The 17,693-nt window shown below is 54.5% G+C and overlaps 1 protein-coding gene across 1 annotated transcript in view; it reads left to right on the top strand.

Moving 5' to 3' along the window:
• Window positions 1–17,189, top strand: part of KCND1 (potassium voltage-gated channel subfamily D member 1) — an 87,850-nt gene extending 70,661 nt beyond the window's left edge. The window contains exon 7 of the mRNA XM_075324611.1: window positions 15,760–17,189. Within this exon, the coding sequence (XP_075180726.1) occupies window positions 15,760–15,961 (202 nt within the window). The 3' untranslated portion in view covers window positions 15,962–17,189. The remainder of the gene's footprint in view (window positions 1–15,759) is intronic.
• Window positions 17,190–17,693: the final 504 nt, after the last annotated feature.

The raw sequence follows: 17,693 nt of genomic DNA, 5'->3' as shown, positions 1-17,693 counted from the left end.
CTTCCCCAGTAGTCACAGCAGGCTCCATCCACTCCCCCAGTAGTCACAGCAGGCTCCATCCACTCCCCCAGTAATCACAGCAGGCTCCGTCCACTTCCTCAGTAATCACAGCAGGCTCCGTCCACTTCCCCAGTAGTCACAGCAGGCTCCATCCACTCCTCCAGTAATCACAGCAGGCTCCCTCCACTCCCCCAGTAATCACAGCAGGCTCCCTCCACTTCCCCAGTAATCACAGCAGGCTCCGTCCACTTCCCCAGTAATCACAGCAGGCTCCCTCCACTCCCCCAGTAATCACAGCAGGCTCCCTCCACTCCCCCAGTAATCACAGCAGGCTCCCTCCACTCCCCCAGTAGTCACAGCAGGCTCCGTCCACTCCCCAGTAATCACAGCAGGCTCCATCCACTTCCCCAGTAATCACAGCAGGCTCCGTCCACTCTCCCAGTAATCACAGCAGGCTCCATCCACTTCCCCAGTAATCACAGCAGGCTCCCTCCACTTCCCCAGTAATCACAGCAGGCTCCCTCCACTCCCCCAGTAATCACAGCAGGCTCCCTCCACTCCCCCAGTAATCACAGCAGGCTCCATCCACTTCCTCAGTAATCACAGCAGGCTCCATCCACTTCCCCAGTAATCACAGCAGGCTCCATCCACTTCCCCAGTAATCACAGCAGGCTCCGTCCACTCTCCCAGTAATCACAGCAGGCTCCATCCACTTCCCCAGTAATCACAGCAGGCTCCGTCCACTCCCCCAGTAATCACAGCAGGCTCCATCCACTCCCCCAGTAATCACAGCAGGCTCCGTCCACTCTCCCAGTAATCACAGCAGGCTCCATCCACTCCCCCAGTAATCACAGCAGGCTCCCTCCACTCCCCCAGTAATCACAGCAGGCTCCCTCCACTCCCCAGTAATCACAGCAGGCTCCATCCACTCCCCCAGTAGTCACAGCAGGCTCCGTCCACTCCCCCAGTAGTCACAGCAGGCTCCGTCCACTCCCCAGTAATCACAGCAGGCTCCATCCACTTCCCCAGTAATCACAGCAGGCTCCATCCACTCCCCCAGTAATCACAGCAGGCTCCATCCACTCCCCAGTAGTCACAGCAGGCTCCGTCCACTCCCCCAGTAATCACAGCAGGCTCCATCCACTCCCCAGTAGTCACAGCAGGCTCCGTCCACTCTCCCAGTAATCACAGCAGGCTCCGTCCACTCTCCCAGTAATCACAGCAGGCTCCATCCACTTCCCCAGTAATCACAGCAGGATCCCTCCACTCCCCCAGTAATCACAGCAGGATCCCTCCACTCCCCCAGTAATCACAGCAGGATCCCTCCACTCCCCAGTAATCACAGCAGGATCCCTCCACTCCCCCAGTAATCACAGCAGGCTCCATCCACTCCCCAGTAATCACAGCAGGCTCCGTCCACTTCCCCAGTAGTCACAGCAGGCTCCCTCCACTCCCCAGTAATCACAGCAGGCTCCATCCACTCCCCCAGTAGTCACAGCAGGCTCCGTCCACTCTCCCAGTAGTCACAGCAGGCTCCGTCCACTCCCCCAGTAGTCACAGCAGGCTCCGTCCACTCCCCAGTAATCACAGCAGGCTCCATCCACTTCCCCAGTAATCACAGCAGGCTCCGTCCACTCTCCCAGTAATCACAGCAGGCTCCCTCCACTCCCCCAGTAATCACAGCAGGCTCCCTCCACTCCCCAGTAATCACAGCAGGCTCCATCCACTCCCCCAGTAGTCACAGCAGGCTCCGTCCACTCTCCCAGTAGTCACAGCAGGCTCCGTCCACTCCCCCAGTAGTCACAGCAGGCTCCGTCCACTCCCCAGTAATCACAGCAGGCTCCATCCACTTCCCCAGTAATCACAGCAGGCTCCGTCCACTCTCCCAGTAATCACAGCAGGCTCCATCCACTTCCCCAGTAATCACAGCAGGCTCCCTCCACTCCCCCAGTAATCACAGCAGGCTCCCTCCACTTCCCCAGTAATCACAGCAGGCTCCCTCCACTTCCCCAGTAATCACAGCAGGCTCCCTCCACTCCCCCAGTAATCACAGCAGGCTCCCTCCACTTCCCCAGTAATCACAGCAGGCTCCCTCCACTTCCCCAGTAATCACAGCAGGCTCCCTCCACTCCCCCAGTAATCACAGCAGGCTCCCTCCACTCCCCCAGTAATCACAGCAGGCTCCGTCCACTCCCCCAGTAATCACAGCAGGCTCCCTCCACTTCCCCAGTAATCACAGCAGGCTCCCTCCACTTCCCCAGTAATCACAGCAGGCTCCCTCCACTCCCCCAGTAATCACAGCAGGCTCCCTCCACTCCCCCAGTAGTCACAGCAGGCTCCGTCCACTCCCCCAGTAGTCACAGCAGGCTCCGTCCACTCCCCAGTAATCACAGCAGGCTCCATCCACTTCCCCAGTAATCACAGCAGGATCCCTCCACTCCCCCAGTAATCACAGCAGGATCCCTCCACTCCCCCAGTAATCACAGCAGGATCCCTCCACTCCCCAGTAATCACAGCAGGATCCCTCCACTCCCCCAGTAATCACAGCAGGCTCCATCCACTCCCCAGTAATCACAGCAGGCTCCGTCCACTCTCCCAGTAATCACAGCAGGCTCCCTCCACTCCCCCCAGTAATCACAGCAGGCTCCCTCCACTCCCCAGTAATCACAGCAGGCTCCATCCACTCCCCCAGTAGTCACAGCAGGCTCCGTCCACTCCCCCAGTAGTCACAGCAGGCTCCGTCCACTCCCCAGTAATCACAGCAGGCTCCATCCACTTCCCCAGTAATCACAGCAGGATCCCTCCACTCCCCCAGTAATCACAGCAGGATCCCTCCACTCCCCCAGTAATCACAGCAGGATCCCTCCACTCCCCAGTAATCACAGCAGGATCCCTCCACTCCCCCAGTAATCACAGCAGGATCCCTCCACTCCCCAGTAATCACAGCAGGCTCCATCCACTCCCCAGTAGTCACAGCAGGCTCCATCCACTCCCCCAGTAATCACAGCAGGCTCCATCCACTCCCCAGTAATCACAGCAGGCTCCCTCCACTCCCCCAGTAATCACAGCAGGCTCCATCCACTCCCCCAGTAATCACAGCAGGCTCCGTCCACTCCCCCAGTAATCACAGCAGGCTCCGTCCACTCCCCAGTAATCACAGCAGGCTCCATCCACTTCCCCAGTAATCACAGCAGGCTCCATCCACTCCCCCAGTAATCACAGCAGGCTCCATCCACTCCCCCAGTAATCACAGCAGGCTCCATCCACTTCCCCAGTAATCACAGCAGGCTCCATCCACTCCCCCAGTAATCACAGCAGGCTCCATCCACTCCCCCAGTAATCACAGCAGGCTCCATCCACTCCCCCAGTAATCACAGCAGGCTCCATCCACTCCCCCAGTAATCACAGCAGGCTCCGTCCACTCCCCCAGTAATCACAGCAGGCTCCGTCCACTCTCCCAGTAATCACAGCAGGCTCCATCCACTTCCCCAGTAGTCACAGCAGGCTCCGTCCACTCTCCCAGTAGTCACAGCAGGCTCCATCCACTTCCCCAGTAATCACAGCAGGCTCCATCCACTCCCCCAGTAATCACAGCAGGCTCCATCCACTCCCCAGTAATCACAGCAGGCTCCATCCACTCCCCCAGTAATCACAGCAGGCTCCGTCCACTCTCCCAGTAATCACAGCAGGCTCCATCCACTTCCCCAGTAGTCACAGCAGGCTCCATCCACTCCCCAGTAGTCACAGCAGGCTCCATCCACTTCCCCAGTAATCACAGCAGGCTCCATCCACTTCCCCAGTAGTCACAGCAGGCTCCATCCACTTCCCCAGTAATCACAGCAGGATCCCTCCACTCTCCCAGTAATCACAGCAGGCTCCATCCACTTCCCCAGTAGTCACAGCAGGCTCCCTCCACTCCCCCAGTAATCACAGCAGGCTCCATCCACTTCCCCAGTAGTCACAGCAGGCTATGTCCACTCCCCCAGTAATCACAGCAGGATCCCTCCACTCTCCCAGTAATCACAGCAGGCTCCCTCCACTCCCCCAGTAATCACAGCAGGCTCCATCCACTCCCCCAGTAATCACAGCAGGCTCCATCCACTTCCCCAGTAGTCACAGCAGGCTCCATCCACTCCCCCAGTAATCACAGCAGGCTCCATCCACTCCCCCAGTAATCACAGCAGGCTCCGTCCACTTCCCCAGTAATCACAGCAGGCTCCCTCCACTCCCCAGTAATCACAGCAGGCTCCCTCCACTCCCCCAGTAATCACAGCAGGCTCCCTCCACTCCCCCAGTAATCACAGCAGGCTCCCTCCACTCCCCCAGTAATCACAGCAGGCTCCCTCCACTCCCCAGTAATCACAGCAGGCTCCCTCCACTCCCCCAGTAATCACAGCAGGCTCCGTCCACTCCCCCAGTAATCACAGCAGGCTCCCTCCACTCCCCCAGTAATCACAGCAGGCTCCCTCCACTCCCCAGTAATCACAGCAGGCTCCCTCCACTCCCCCAGTAATCACAGCAGGCTCCATCCACTCCCCAGTAATCACAGCAGGCTCCCTCCACTCCCCCAGTAATCACAGCAGGCTCCCTCCACTCCCCAGTAATCACAGCAGGCTCCCTCCACTCCCCCAGCAATCACAGCAGGCTCCATCCACTCCCCAGTAATCACAGCAGGCTCCCTCCACTCCCCCAGCAATCACAGCAGGCTCCATCCACTCCCCAGTAATCACAGCAGGCTCCATCCACTCCCCCAGTAATCACAGCAGGCTCCCTCCACTCCCCCAGCAATCACAGCAGGCTCCATCCACTCCCCAGTAATCACAGCAGGCTCCCTCCACTCCCCCAGTAATCACAGCAGGCTCCCTCCACTCCCCAGTAATCACAGCAGGCTCCCTCCACTCCCCCAGCAATCACAGCAGGCTCCATCCACTCCCCAGTAATCACAGCAGGCTCCCTCCACTCCCCCAGTAATCACAGCAGGCTCCCTCCACTCCCCCAGTAGTCACAGCAGGCTCCATCCACTTCCCCAGTAATCACAGCAGGCTCCCTCCACTCCCCAGTAATCACAGCAGGCTCCCTCCACTCCCCAGTAATCACAGCAGGCTCCGTCCACTCCCCCAGTAATCACAGCAGGCTCCGTCCACTCTCCCAGTAGTCACAGCAGGCTCCATCCACTTCCCCAGTAATCACAGCAGGCTCCCTCCACTCCCCCAGTAATCACAGCAGGCTCCATCCACTTCCCCAGTAGTCACAGCAGACTCCATCCACTCCCCAGTAATCACAGCAGGCTCCCTCCACTCCCCCAGTAATCACAGCAGGCTCCATCCACTTCCCCAGTAATCACAGCAGGCTCCGTCCACTTCCCCAGTAATCACAGCAGGCTCCCTACACTCCCCCAGTAATCACAGCAGGCTCCCTCCACTCCCCCAGTAATCACAGCAGGCTCCCTCCACTCCCCCAGTAATCACAGCAGGCTCCCTCCACTCCCCCAGTAATCACAGCAAGCTCCCTCCACTCCCCCAGTAATCACAGCAGGCTCCCTACACTCCCCCAGTAATCACAGCAGGCTCCCTCCACTCCCCCAGTAATCACAGCAAGCTCCCTCCACTCCCCCAGTAATCACAGCAGGCTCCCTCCACTCCCCCAGTAATCACAGCAAGCTCCCTCCACTCCCCCAGTAATCACAGCAGGCTCCCTCCACTCCCCCAGTAATCACAGCAGGCTCCGTCCACTTCCTCAGTAATCACAGCAGGCTCCGTCCACTTCCCCAGTAGTCAGTACAGGCTCCGTCCACTTCCCCAGTAGTCAGTGCAGGCTCCGTCCACTTCCCCAGTAGTCACAGCAGGCTCCGTCCACTTCCCCAGTAGTCAGTGTAGGCTCCGTCCACTTCCCCAGTAGTCAGTGCAGGCTCCGTCCACTTCCCCAGTAGTCAGTGCAGGCTCCGTCCACTTCCCTAGTAGTCACAGCAGGCTCCGTCCACTTCCCTAGTAGTCACAGCAGGCTCCGTCCACTTCCCCAGTAGTCACAGCAGGCTATGTCCACTTCCGCAGTAGTCAGTGCAGGCTCCGTCCACTTCCCCAGTAGTCAGTGCAGGCTCCGTCCACTTCCCCAGTAGTCAGTGCAGGCTCCGTCCACTTCCCCAGTAGTCAGTGCAGGCTCCGTCCACTTCCTCAGTAGTCAGTGCAGGCTCCGTCCACTTCTAGTCAGTGCAGGCTCCGTCCACTTCCCCAGTAGTCACAGCAGGCTCCATCCACTTCCTCAGTAATCACAGCAGGCTCCGTTCACTTCTTCAGTAGTCACAGCAGGCTCCCTCCACTTCCCCAGTAGTCACAGCAGGCTCCGTCCACTTCCCCAGTAATCACAGCAGGCTCCGTCCACTTCCCCAGTAGTCAGTACAGGCTCCGTCCACTTCCCCAGTAGTCACAGCAGGCTCCGTCCACTTCCCCAGTAATCACAGCAGGCTCCATCCACTTTCCCAGTAGTCACAGCAGGCTCCATCCACTTCCCCAGTAGTCACAGTAGGCTCCGTCCACTTCCCCAGTAGTCAGTGCAGGCTCCGTCCACTTCCCCAGTAGTCACAGCAGGCTCCGTCCACTTCCCCAGTAGTCACAGCAGGCTCCGTCCACTTCCCCAGTAGTCACAGCAGGCTCCGTCCACTTCCTCAGTAGTCAGTGCAGGCTCCGTCCACTTCCCCAGTAGTCAGTGCAGGCTCCGTCCACTTCCCCAGTAGTCAGTGCAGGCTCCGTCCACTTCCTCAGTAGTCAGTGCAGGCTCCGTCCACTTCTCCAGTAGTCAGTGCAGGCTCCGTCCACTTCTAGTCAGTGCAGGCTCCGTCCACTTCCCCAGTAGTCAGTGCAGGCTCCGTCCACTTCCCCAGTAGTCAGTGCAGGCTCCGTCCACTTCCCCAGTAATCACAGCATGCTCCGTCCACTTCCCCAGTAGTCAGTGCAGGCTCCGTCCACTTCCCCAGTAGTCAGTGCAGGCTCCGTCCACTTCCTCAGTAGTCACAGCAGGCTCCGTCCACTTCCTCAGTAGTCACAGCAGGCTCCGTCCACTTCCTCAGTAATCACAGCAGGCTCCGTCTACTTCCCCAGTAATCACAGCAGGCTCCGTCCACTTCCCCAGTAATCACAGCAGGCTCCGTCCACTTCCCCAGTAATCACAGCAGGCTCCGTCCACTCCCCCAGTAATCACAGCAGGCTCCGTCCACTCCCCCAGTAGTCAGTGCAGGCTCCGTCCACTTTCCCAGTAATCACAGTAGGCTCCGTCCACTCCCCCAGTATTCACAGCAGGCTCCATCCACTTCCCCAGTAGTCAGTGCAGGCTCCGTCCACTCCCCCAGTAGTCATTGCAGGCCCCTCATCAGAAAGCTTCCACTAGACCCCCCACCTTGCTTCCTCGGGTGAGTGTTGATGTCATTCTCCCTCGTGGGGCATAAATTGCTGACCGCTGCCACTCGGAGGAACGGTTTTATTATAGAAGAATCTCATCCGCAGGCTCCGTCCACTTCCCCAGTAATCACAGCAGGCTCCGTCCACTTCCCCAGTAGTCACAGCAGGCTCCGTCCACTTCCTCAGTAGTCAGTGCAGGCTCCGTCCATTTCCTCAGTAGTTACAGCAGGCTCCGTCCACTTCCTCAGTAGTCACAGCAGGCTCCGTCCACTTCCTCAGTAATCACAGCAGGCTCCGTCCACTCCCCCAGTAGTCAGTGCAGGCTCCGTCCACTCCCCCAGTAGTCAGTGCAGGCTCCGTCCACTTCCCCAGTAATCACAGTAGGCTCCGTCCACTTCCTCAGTAATCACAGCAGGCTCCGTCCACTTCCCCAGTAGTCACAGCAGGCTCCGTCCACTTCCTCAGTAATCACAGCAGGCTCCGTCCACTTCCCCAGTAGTCACAGCAGGCTCCGTCCACTTCCTCAGTAATCACAGCAGGCTCCGTCCACTTCCTCAGTAATCACAGCAGGCTCCGTCCACTTCCCCAGTAGTCATTGCAGGCTCCGTCCACTTCCTCAGTAATCACAGCAGGCTCCGTCCACTCCCCCAGTAGTCAGTGCAGGCTCCGTCCACTTCCCCAGTAATCACAGCAGGCTCCGTCTACTTCCCCAGTAATCACAGCAGGCTCCGCCACTTCCCCAGTAATCACAGTAGGCTCCGTCCACTCCCCCAGTAGTCAGTGCAGGCTCCGTCCACTCCCCCAGTAGTCAGTGCAGGCTCCGTCCACTTTCCCAGTAATCACAGTAGGCTCCGTCCACTCCCCCAGTAATCACAGTAGGCTCCGTCCACTCCCCCAGTAATCACAGCAGGCTCCGTCCACTCCCCCAGTAGTCACAGCAGGCTCCATCCACTTCCTCAGTAATCACAGCAGGCTCCGTCCACTTCCCCAGTAATCACAGCAGGCTCCGTCCACTTCCCCAGTAATCACAGCAGGCTCCGTCCACTTCCCCAGTAATCACAGCAGGCTCCGTCCACTTCCTCAGTAATCACAGCAGGCTCCGTCCACTTCCCCAGTAATCACAGCAGGCTCCGTCCACTTCCCCAGTAGTCAGTACAGGCTCCGTCCACTTCCCCAGTAGTCAGTGCAGGCTCCGTCCACTTCCCCAGTAGTCACAGCAGGCTCCATCCACTTTCCCAGTAGTCACAGTAGGCTCCGTCCACTTCCCCAGTAGTCAGTGCAGGCTCCGTCCACTTCCCCAGTAGTCAGTGCAGGCTCCGTCCACTTCCCCAGTAGTCAGTGCAGGCTCCGTCCACTTCCCTAGTAGTCACAGCAGGCTCCGTCCACTTCTCTAGTAGTCACAGCAGGCTCCGTCCACTTCCCCAGTAGTCACAGCAGGCTATGTCCACTTCCGCAGTAGTCAGTGCAGGCTCCGTCCACTTCCCCAGTAGTCAGTGCAGGCTCCGTCCACTTCCCCAGTAGTCAGTGCAGGCTCCGTCCACTTCCCCAGTAGTCAGTGCAGGCTCCGTCCACTTCCTCAGTAGTCAGTGCAGGCTCCGTCCACTTCCCCAGTAGTCAGTGCAGGCTCCGTCCACTTCTAGTCAGTGCAGGCTCTGTCCACTTCCCCAGTAGTCACAGCAGGCTCCATCCACTTCCTCAGTAATCACAGCAGGCTCCGTTCACTTCTTCAGTAGTCACAGCAGGCTCCCTCCACTTCCCCAGTAGTCACAGCAGGCTCCGTCCACTTCCCCAGTAATCACAGCAGGCTCCGTCCACTTCCCCAGTAGTCAGTACAGGCTCCGTCCACTTCCCCAGTAGTCACAGCAGGCTCCGTCCACTTCCCCAGTAATCACAGCAGGCTCCATCCACTTTCCCAGTAGTCACAGCAGGCTCCATCCACTTCCCCAGTAGTCACAGTAGGCTCCGTCCACTTCCCCAGTAGTCAGTGCAGGCTCCGTCCACTTCCCCAGTAGTCACAGCAGGCTCCGTCCACTTCCCCAGTAGTCACAGCAGGCTCCGTCCACTTCCCCAGTAGTCACAGCAGGCTCCGTCCACTTCCCCAGTAGTCACAGCAGGCTCCGTCCACTTTTTCAGTAGTCAGTGCAGGCTCCGTCCACTTCCCCAGTAGTCAGTGCAGGCTCCGTCCACTTCCCCAGTAGTCAGTGCAGGCTCCGTCCACTTCCTCAGTAGTCAGTGCAGGCTCCGTCCACTTCTCCAGTAGTCAGTGCAGGCTCCGTCCACTTCTAGTCAGTGCAGGCTCCGTCCACTTCCCCAGTAGTCAGTGCAGGCTCCGTCCACTTCCCCAGTAGTCAGTGCAGGCTCCGTCCACTTCCTCAGTAGTCACAGCAGGCTCCGTCCACTTCCTCAGTAGTCACAGCATGCTCCGTCCACTTCCTCAGTAATTACAGCAGGCTCCGTCCACTCCCCCAGTAGTCAGTGCAGGCTCCGTCCACTTCCCCAGTAATCACAGTAGGCTCCGTCCACTTCCTCAGTAATCACAGCAGGCTCCGTCCACTTCCTCAGTAATCACAGCAGGCTCCGTCCACTCCCCCAGTAATCACAGCAGGCTCCGTCCACTCCCCCAGTAATCACAGCAGGCTCCGTCCACTCCCCCAGTAGTCAGTGCAGGCTCCGTCCACTTCCCCAGTAATCACAGCAGGCTCCGTCTACTTCCCCAGTAATCACAGCAGGCTCCGTCCACTTCCCCAGTAATCACAGCAGGCTCCGTCCACTCCCCCAGTAGTCAGTGCAGGCTCCGTCCACTTTCCCAGTAATCACAGTAGGCTCCGTCCACTCCCCCAGTATTCACAGCAGGCTCCATCCACTTCCCCAGTAGTCAGTGCAGGCTCCGTCCACTCCCCCAGTAGTCATTGCAGGCCCCTCATCAGAAAGCTTCCACTAGACCCCCCACCTTGCTTCCTCGGGTGAGTGTTGATGTCATTCTCCCTCGTGGGGCATAAATTGCTGACCGCTGCCACTCGGAGGAACGGTTTTATTATAGAAGAATCTCATCCGCAGGCTCCGTCCACTCCCCCAGTAGTCAGTGCAGGCTCCGTCCACTTCCCCAGTAATCACAGCAGGCTCCGTCCACTTCCCCAGTAGTCACAGCAGGCTCCGTCCACTTCCTCAGTAGTCAGTGCAGTCTCCGTCCACTTCCTCAGTAGTCACAGCAGGCTCCGTCCACTTCCTCAGTAGTCACAGCAGGCTCCGTCCACTTCCTCAGTAATCACAGCAGGCTCCGTCCACTCCCCCAGTAGTCAGTGCAGGCTCCGTCCACTTCCCCAGTAATCACAGTAGGCTCCGTCCACTTCCTCAGTAATCACAGCAGGCTCCGTCCACTTCCCCAGTAGTCACAGCAGGCTCCGTCCACTTCCTCAGTAATCACAGCAGGCTCCGTCCACTTCCTCAGTAATCACAGCAGGCTCCGTCCACTTCCCCAGTAGTCACAGCAGGCTCCGTCCACTTCCCCAGTAGTCACAGCAGGCTCCGTCCACTTCCTCAGTAATCACAGCAGGCTCCGTCCACTTCCTCAGTAATCACAGCAGGCTCCGTCCACTTCCCCAGTAGTCATTGCAGGCTCCGTCCACTTCCTCAGTAATCACAGCAGGCTCCGTCCACTCCCCCAGTAGTCAGTGCAGGCTCCGTCCACTTCCCCAGTAATCACAGCAGGCTCCGTCTACTTCCCCAGTAATCACAGTAGGCTCCGTCCACTCCCCCAGTAGTCAGTGCAGGCTCCGTCCACTCCCCCAGTAGTCAGTGCAGGCTCCGTCCACTCCCCCAGTAGTCAGTGCAGGCTCCGTCCACTCCCCCAGTAGTCAGTGCAGGCTCCGTCCACTCCCCCAGTAATCACAGCAGGCTCCCTCCACTTCCCCAGTAGTCAGTGCAGGCTCCGTCCACTTCCCCAGTAATCACAGCAGGCTCCGTCCACTTTCCCAGTAATCACAGCAGGCTCCGTCCACTCCCCCAGTAATCACAGTAGGCTCCGTCCACTCCCCCAGTAATCACAGCAGGCTCCGTCCACTCCCCCAGTAGTCACAGCAGGCTCCATCCACTTCCTCAGTAATCACAGCAGGCTCCGTCCACTTCCCCAGTAATCACAGCAGGCTCCGTCCACTTCCCCAGTAATCACAGCAGGCTCCGTCCACTCCCCCAGTAATCACAGCAGGCTCCGTCCACTTCCCCAGTAATCACAGCAGGCTCCGTCCACTCCCCCAGTAGTCAGTGCAGGCTCCGTCCACTCCCCCAGTAGTCAGTGCAGGCTCCGTCCACTTCCCCAGTAGTCAGTGCAGGCTCCGTCCACTCCCCAGTAGTCAGTGCAGGCTCCGTCCACTTCCCCAGTAGTCAGTGCAGGCTCCGTCCACTCCCCAGTAGTCAGTGCAGGCTCCGTCCACTCCCCAGTAGTCAGTGCAGGCTCCGTCCACTTCCCCAGTAATCACAGCAGGCTCCGTCCACTTCCCCAGTAATCACAGCAGGCTCCGTCCACTCCCCCAGTAATCACAGCAGGCTCCGTCCACTTCCCCAGTAATCACAGCAGGCTCCGTCCACTCCCCCAGTAGTCAGTGCAGGCTCCGTCCACTCCCCCAGTAGTCAGTGCAGGCTCCATCCTCTTCCCCAGTAGTCAGTGCAGGCTCCGTCCACTTCCCCAGTAGTCAGTGCAGGCTCCGTCCACTTCCCCAGTAGTCAGTGCAGGCTCCGTCCACTCCCCAGTAGTCAGTGCAGGCTCCGTCCACTTCCCCAGTAGTCAGTGCAGGCTCCGTCCACTTCCCCAGTAGTCAGTGCAGGCCCCTCATCAGAAAGCTTCCACTAGACCCCCCACCTTGCTTCCTCGGGTGAGTGTTGATGTCATTCTCCCTCGTGGGGCATAAATTGCTGACCGCTGCCACTCGGAGGAACGGTTTTATTATAGAAGAATCTCATCCGCATATTTTATATTGGACATTATCAGCCGTAGACGATTACACACAGATTCAGTAAATGCGAAAATCCAATACAGCGGAGGCAGCAGCCACTGAGATCCGCTCCGCTAAAAGTCACGGCTTAAATAAATACATTAATAGACATGAATAATAAATAGGAGCACTCTAGTGCAGGGAGTACCGCCTGACCTGCTCTGTGAGGGCGGGGGGATTGTGAACACTTCAGCACCTCTGCCCAATACTGCGGCCTCTGCTGCCACCTGTCCCCTTGGAGTCAGAGGCATAAAGGTAGCCATCTAAATGCCCAGTCACCCCCAAACTATTGCTTACACCCCCGTATATGTGGGGATAGGGGGAATAAACTGCTACCAGGTCACTTGTGGGGAAAAAAAAAGGATTGGACATGTTGAAATCCAGTATGCCCAATCCTTTTTTATGAGGACAGGACACCTCATCCTATATTAAGTAGTAATCTGGTCTCTTCAACTACTACTTACAGAGGGACCCTTAATCTTATAACGCTACTGAACTGATATAAGCTGAGAACTTTGGGGTTAGTGGCCCTTTAAAGTGCACCAATCACCAGGATTTTCCTATATAACCCAAAGCCGGTGCTATACTGGCACTATCAGGCTGAGTCTATACATACAGTGCTATACTGGCACTATCAGGCTGATTCTATACATACAGTGCTATACTGGCGCTATCAGGCTGATTCTATACATACAGTGCTATACTGGCGCTATCAGGCTGATTCTATACATACAGTGCTATACTGGCGCTATCAGGCTGAGTCTATACATACAGTGCTATACTGGCACTATCAGGCTGATTCTATACATACACTGCTATACTGGCGCTATCAGGCTGATTCTATACATACAGTGCTATACTGGCGCTATCAGGCTGATTCTATACTTACAGTGCTATACTGGCACTATCAGGCTGATTCTATACATGCCTTTAGTTGTCAGCTAGGATGTATAGGTTTTGAAACACAAGCAAGTAAAGTTTGTAAAATGAGCAGCTTTTTGAATGACAGCAGCTGCCGTTCAGCTGATAGCTGGGGTGGGTATTCATAGTGATTCCCGCCCCCCGCCTGTCCGTCCTCCCCCTGTTATTTATGCTAATTCTATTATAGAATTGTTTTACTAAGTGACTAGAAGGACCTGTGCTGTCATACCCATGTGACCAGAAGGGGCGGGACATCAGCCAAAAGAAAAATAATGTTGCTTCCTGGTATCCGCTATGTTGGCTGATACCCCGCCCCTTATGGTCACATGGTCTATGACATCAGCACAGGTCCTTCTAGTCACTTATTTATGCTAATTCTATTATAGAATTGTTTTACTAATAGATAGGGGGAGGACGGACAGGCAGGGGCAGCAATCACTATGAATACCCACCCCAGCTATCAGCTGATTGGCAGCTGCTGTCAATCAAAAGCTGCTCATTTTACAAACTTTACTTGCTTGTGTTTCAAAACCTATACATCCTAGCTGACAACTAAAGGTATGTATAGAATCCGCCTGATAGTGCCAGTATAGCACTGTATGTATAGAATCCGCCTGATAGTGCCAGTATAGCACTGTATGTATAGAATCCGCCTGATAGTGCCAGTATAGCACTGTATGTATAGAATCAGCCTGATAGTGCCAGTATAGCACTGTATGTATAGAATCCGCCTGATAGTGCCAGTATAGCACTGTATGTATAGAATCCGCCTGATAGTGCCAGTATAGCACTGTATGTATAGAATCCGCCTGATAGTGCCAGTATAGCACTGTATGTATAGAATCCGCCTGATAGTGCCAGTATAGCACTGTATGTATAGAATCCGCCTGATAGTGCCAGTATAGCTCTGTATGTATAGAATCAGCCTGATAGCGCCAGTATAGCACTGTATGTATAGAATCAGCCTGATAGTGCCAGTATAGCACTGTATGTATAGAATCAGCATGATAGTACCAGTATAGCACTGTATGTATAGAATCAGCCTGATAGTGCCAGTATAGCACTGTATGTATAGAATCAGCCTGATAGCGCCAGTATAGCACTGTATGTATAGAATCAGCCTGATAGTGCCAGTATAGCACTGTATGTATAGAATCCGCCTGATAGTGCCAGTATAGCTCTGTATGTATAGAATCAGCCTGATAGCGCCAGTATAGCACTGTATGTATAGAATCAGCCTGATAGTGCCAGTATAGCACTGTATGTATAGAATCAGCATGATAGTACCAGTATAGCACTGTATGTATAGAATCAGCCTGATAGTGCCAGTATAGCACTGTATGTATAGAATCCGCCTGATAGCGCCAGTATAGCACTGTATGTATAGAATCAGCCTGATAGTGCCAGTATAGCACTGTATGTATAGAATCCGCCTGATAGTGCCAGTATAGCACTGTATGTACAGAATCCGCCTGATAGTGCCAGTATAGCACTGTATGTATAGAATCCGCCTGATAGTGCCAGTATAGCACTGTATGTATAGAATCCGCCTGATAGTGCCAGTATAGCACTGTATAGACTCAGCCTGATAGCGCCAGTATAGCACTGTATGTATAGAATCAGCCTGATAGTGCCAGTATAGCACTGTATGTATAGAATCCACCTGATAGTGCCAGTATAGCACTGTATGTATAGAATCAGCCTGATAGTGCCAGTATAGCACTGTATGTATAGAATCCGCCTGATAGTGCCAGTATAGCACTGTATGTATAGAATCAGCCTGATAGTGCCAGTATAGCACTGTATGTATAGAATCCGCCTGATAGTGCCAGTATAGCACTGTATAGACTCAGCCTGATAGCGCCAGTATAGCACTGTATGTATAGAATCCGCCTGATAGTGCCAGTATAGCACTGTATGTATAGAATCAGCCTGATAGTGCCAGTATAGCACTGTATGTATAGAATCCGCCTGATAGTGCCAGTATAGCACTGTATAGACTCAGCCTGATAGCGCCAGTATAGCACTGTATGTATAGAATCAGCCTGATAGTGCCAGTATAGCACTGTATGTATAGAATCCGCCTGATAGTGCCAGTATAGCACTGTATGTATAGAATCAGCCTGATAGTGCCAGTATAGCACTGTATGTATAGAATCCGCCTGATAGTGCCAGTATAGCACTGTATGTATAGAATCAGCCTGATAGTGCCAGTATAGCACTGTATGTATAGAATCCGCCTGATAGTGCCAGTATAGCACTGTATGTATAGAATCCGCCTGATAGTGCCAGTATAGCACTGTATGTATAGAATCCGCCTGATAGTGCCAGTATAGCACTGGCTTTAGGTTATATAGGAAAATCCTGGTGATTGGTGCGCTTTAAGTGACCGACCGGCCACCGCATCGAAACGTTCTCCGTGTCTCACACTTTCTGGGTTTTTCCTCCTCTGTTTTCAGCCGCTCCAGTCTTAATGCCAAAACCCACGGGAACCTAAAGCTTAATTGTGAGACGTCCGATCTGACGGCCGCCATAATCAGCATCCCGACGCCGCCCGCCAACACTCCGGATGAGCCCTCATCACCGAACGCCGGCATCATGAGGAATTCCAGCGTGACGGCCAGATACTACCAGGAGACTGTCCGCATCTCCAGCTTGTAGGGAAGGAAGGAGTGATGTCTCCATACACACTGTGACACCTAACATCAACCATATATACCAGACAATCAACCCATCGCCACACGGGCGGCAGAACCGATGCCAACGCCATCACACCGACAGCACACCGCCGCACCAAACACCGCTGCTACTGCACACCGACACTACAGGCCACACGCTGCCCTCACCCAGAACAGCACAACGTCAGTTACGTCCACGACCCATGACATCTCCATGGATAAAGGAAAGGGTTAAAGGAAACCGGCGTAATCAAAGCACATTTTAATATGCCATGGAGGGGGTGGTAGAGACTGGCCCCGGGGCCACAGGCAGTATAGACTGTGTCATACCTGGCCACCATGTAGCCACGTTTCATAGCCACCCAACTGCGATACGGGAGGGTCCCTCGTAGAAGGGGTTAAAGCATAGGGCTGGAGGGATAAGGACCACCATAAACCCCAAGGGCAAGTTATTAAGCCCCCAATAGTCAGTGTATGGGGGGCAGAATTTGTTATAGACCTTGAGGTATTGGGTGTCACCGACACTAGTGGTTCAGTTTTGGGGTCCTTTACAGATCTGTCAGGTCAGGTTATGGGGCGGTACACTGACCTGCGGAGTCTCACGGCACCGATCACCCATGTAATGTGTATGGCGGCTTCTTTACTCCCCCGACAGAGAGGAGGATCGGACATGCTGAATTTCACAGCTGGATTTTTCAGTTCTCCCAGGAGATGAGCCGCCATCAGAGGTGTCTATTAGCGGCTTATGCTCCTCTCCCCACCAGGGACACGAGTCTATGGGGGTCGGGGGAGTCCCTGCGGCCAAACAAGTGTCAACGATACAAGGTTTATGGGCAGCTTTAATTACATACGTCATGTACGCCGCATATACATGTCATGTACAGTGTACATACATATCATGTACGCAGTATATACACACATCACGTTAACGGTATATACACGTCATGTATGCGGTATTTACACCTCATGTACGCAGTATATCCACGCACATCACGTTCGCAGTATATACATGTCATTTACCCAGTATATACACAAACCACGTTCGCAGTATATACACATCTTGTAAACGGTATATACACACGACATATGTGGTTATATACACATCATGTACGCAGCATATACACATGTGCGCGGTATATATACACCATGTATGCGGTATACAGGGTGGTCCAGAAGTAGGTGGACAGTGTGTGTAATAGGGTTATCAAACATGGTGTAAAGTGAAACTGACTCAGTTGCCCTTAGCAACCAATCAGATTCCACTTTTCATTCTTCACAGACTCTTTGAAAAATGAAAGGTGGAATCTGATTGGTTTCTAAGGACAATGGAGTCAGTTTCACTTTACACCATGTTTGATAACCCTATTACACATTATTATTATTATTATTATTATTATTATTATTATTTATTTATAGAGCACCATTAATTCCATGGTGCTGTACATGAGAAGGGGGTTACATACAAAATACGTATACAAGTTACAGTAGACAGACTAGTACAGAGGGAAGAGGGCACATACTGTCTACCTACTTTTGGACCACCCTATATATACACATCATGTACACAGTATATACGTACATCATGTTTGCGCTATATACTCGTCATGCACACAGTATATACACACCATATGCACAGTACATACACACATCATGTACGTGGTATATACACTTCACATTTGAAGTATATACACACGTCATATATGCAGTATATACAC

This window comes from Anomaloglossus baeobatrachus, chromosome 9, assembly GCF_048569485.1.
Source record: "Anomaloglossus baeobatrachus isolate aAnoBae1 chromosome 9, aAnoBae1.hap1, whole genome shotgun sequence".
In the NCBI taxonomy this organism is placed as follows: Eukaryota; Metazoa; Chordata; class Amphibia; order Anura; family Aromobatidae; genus Anomaloglossus; species Anomaloglossus baeobatrachus.
Note: the sequence above shows the minus strand (reverse complement) of the source record. Positions and strands in the feature narration are given on the sequence as shown.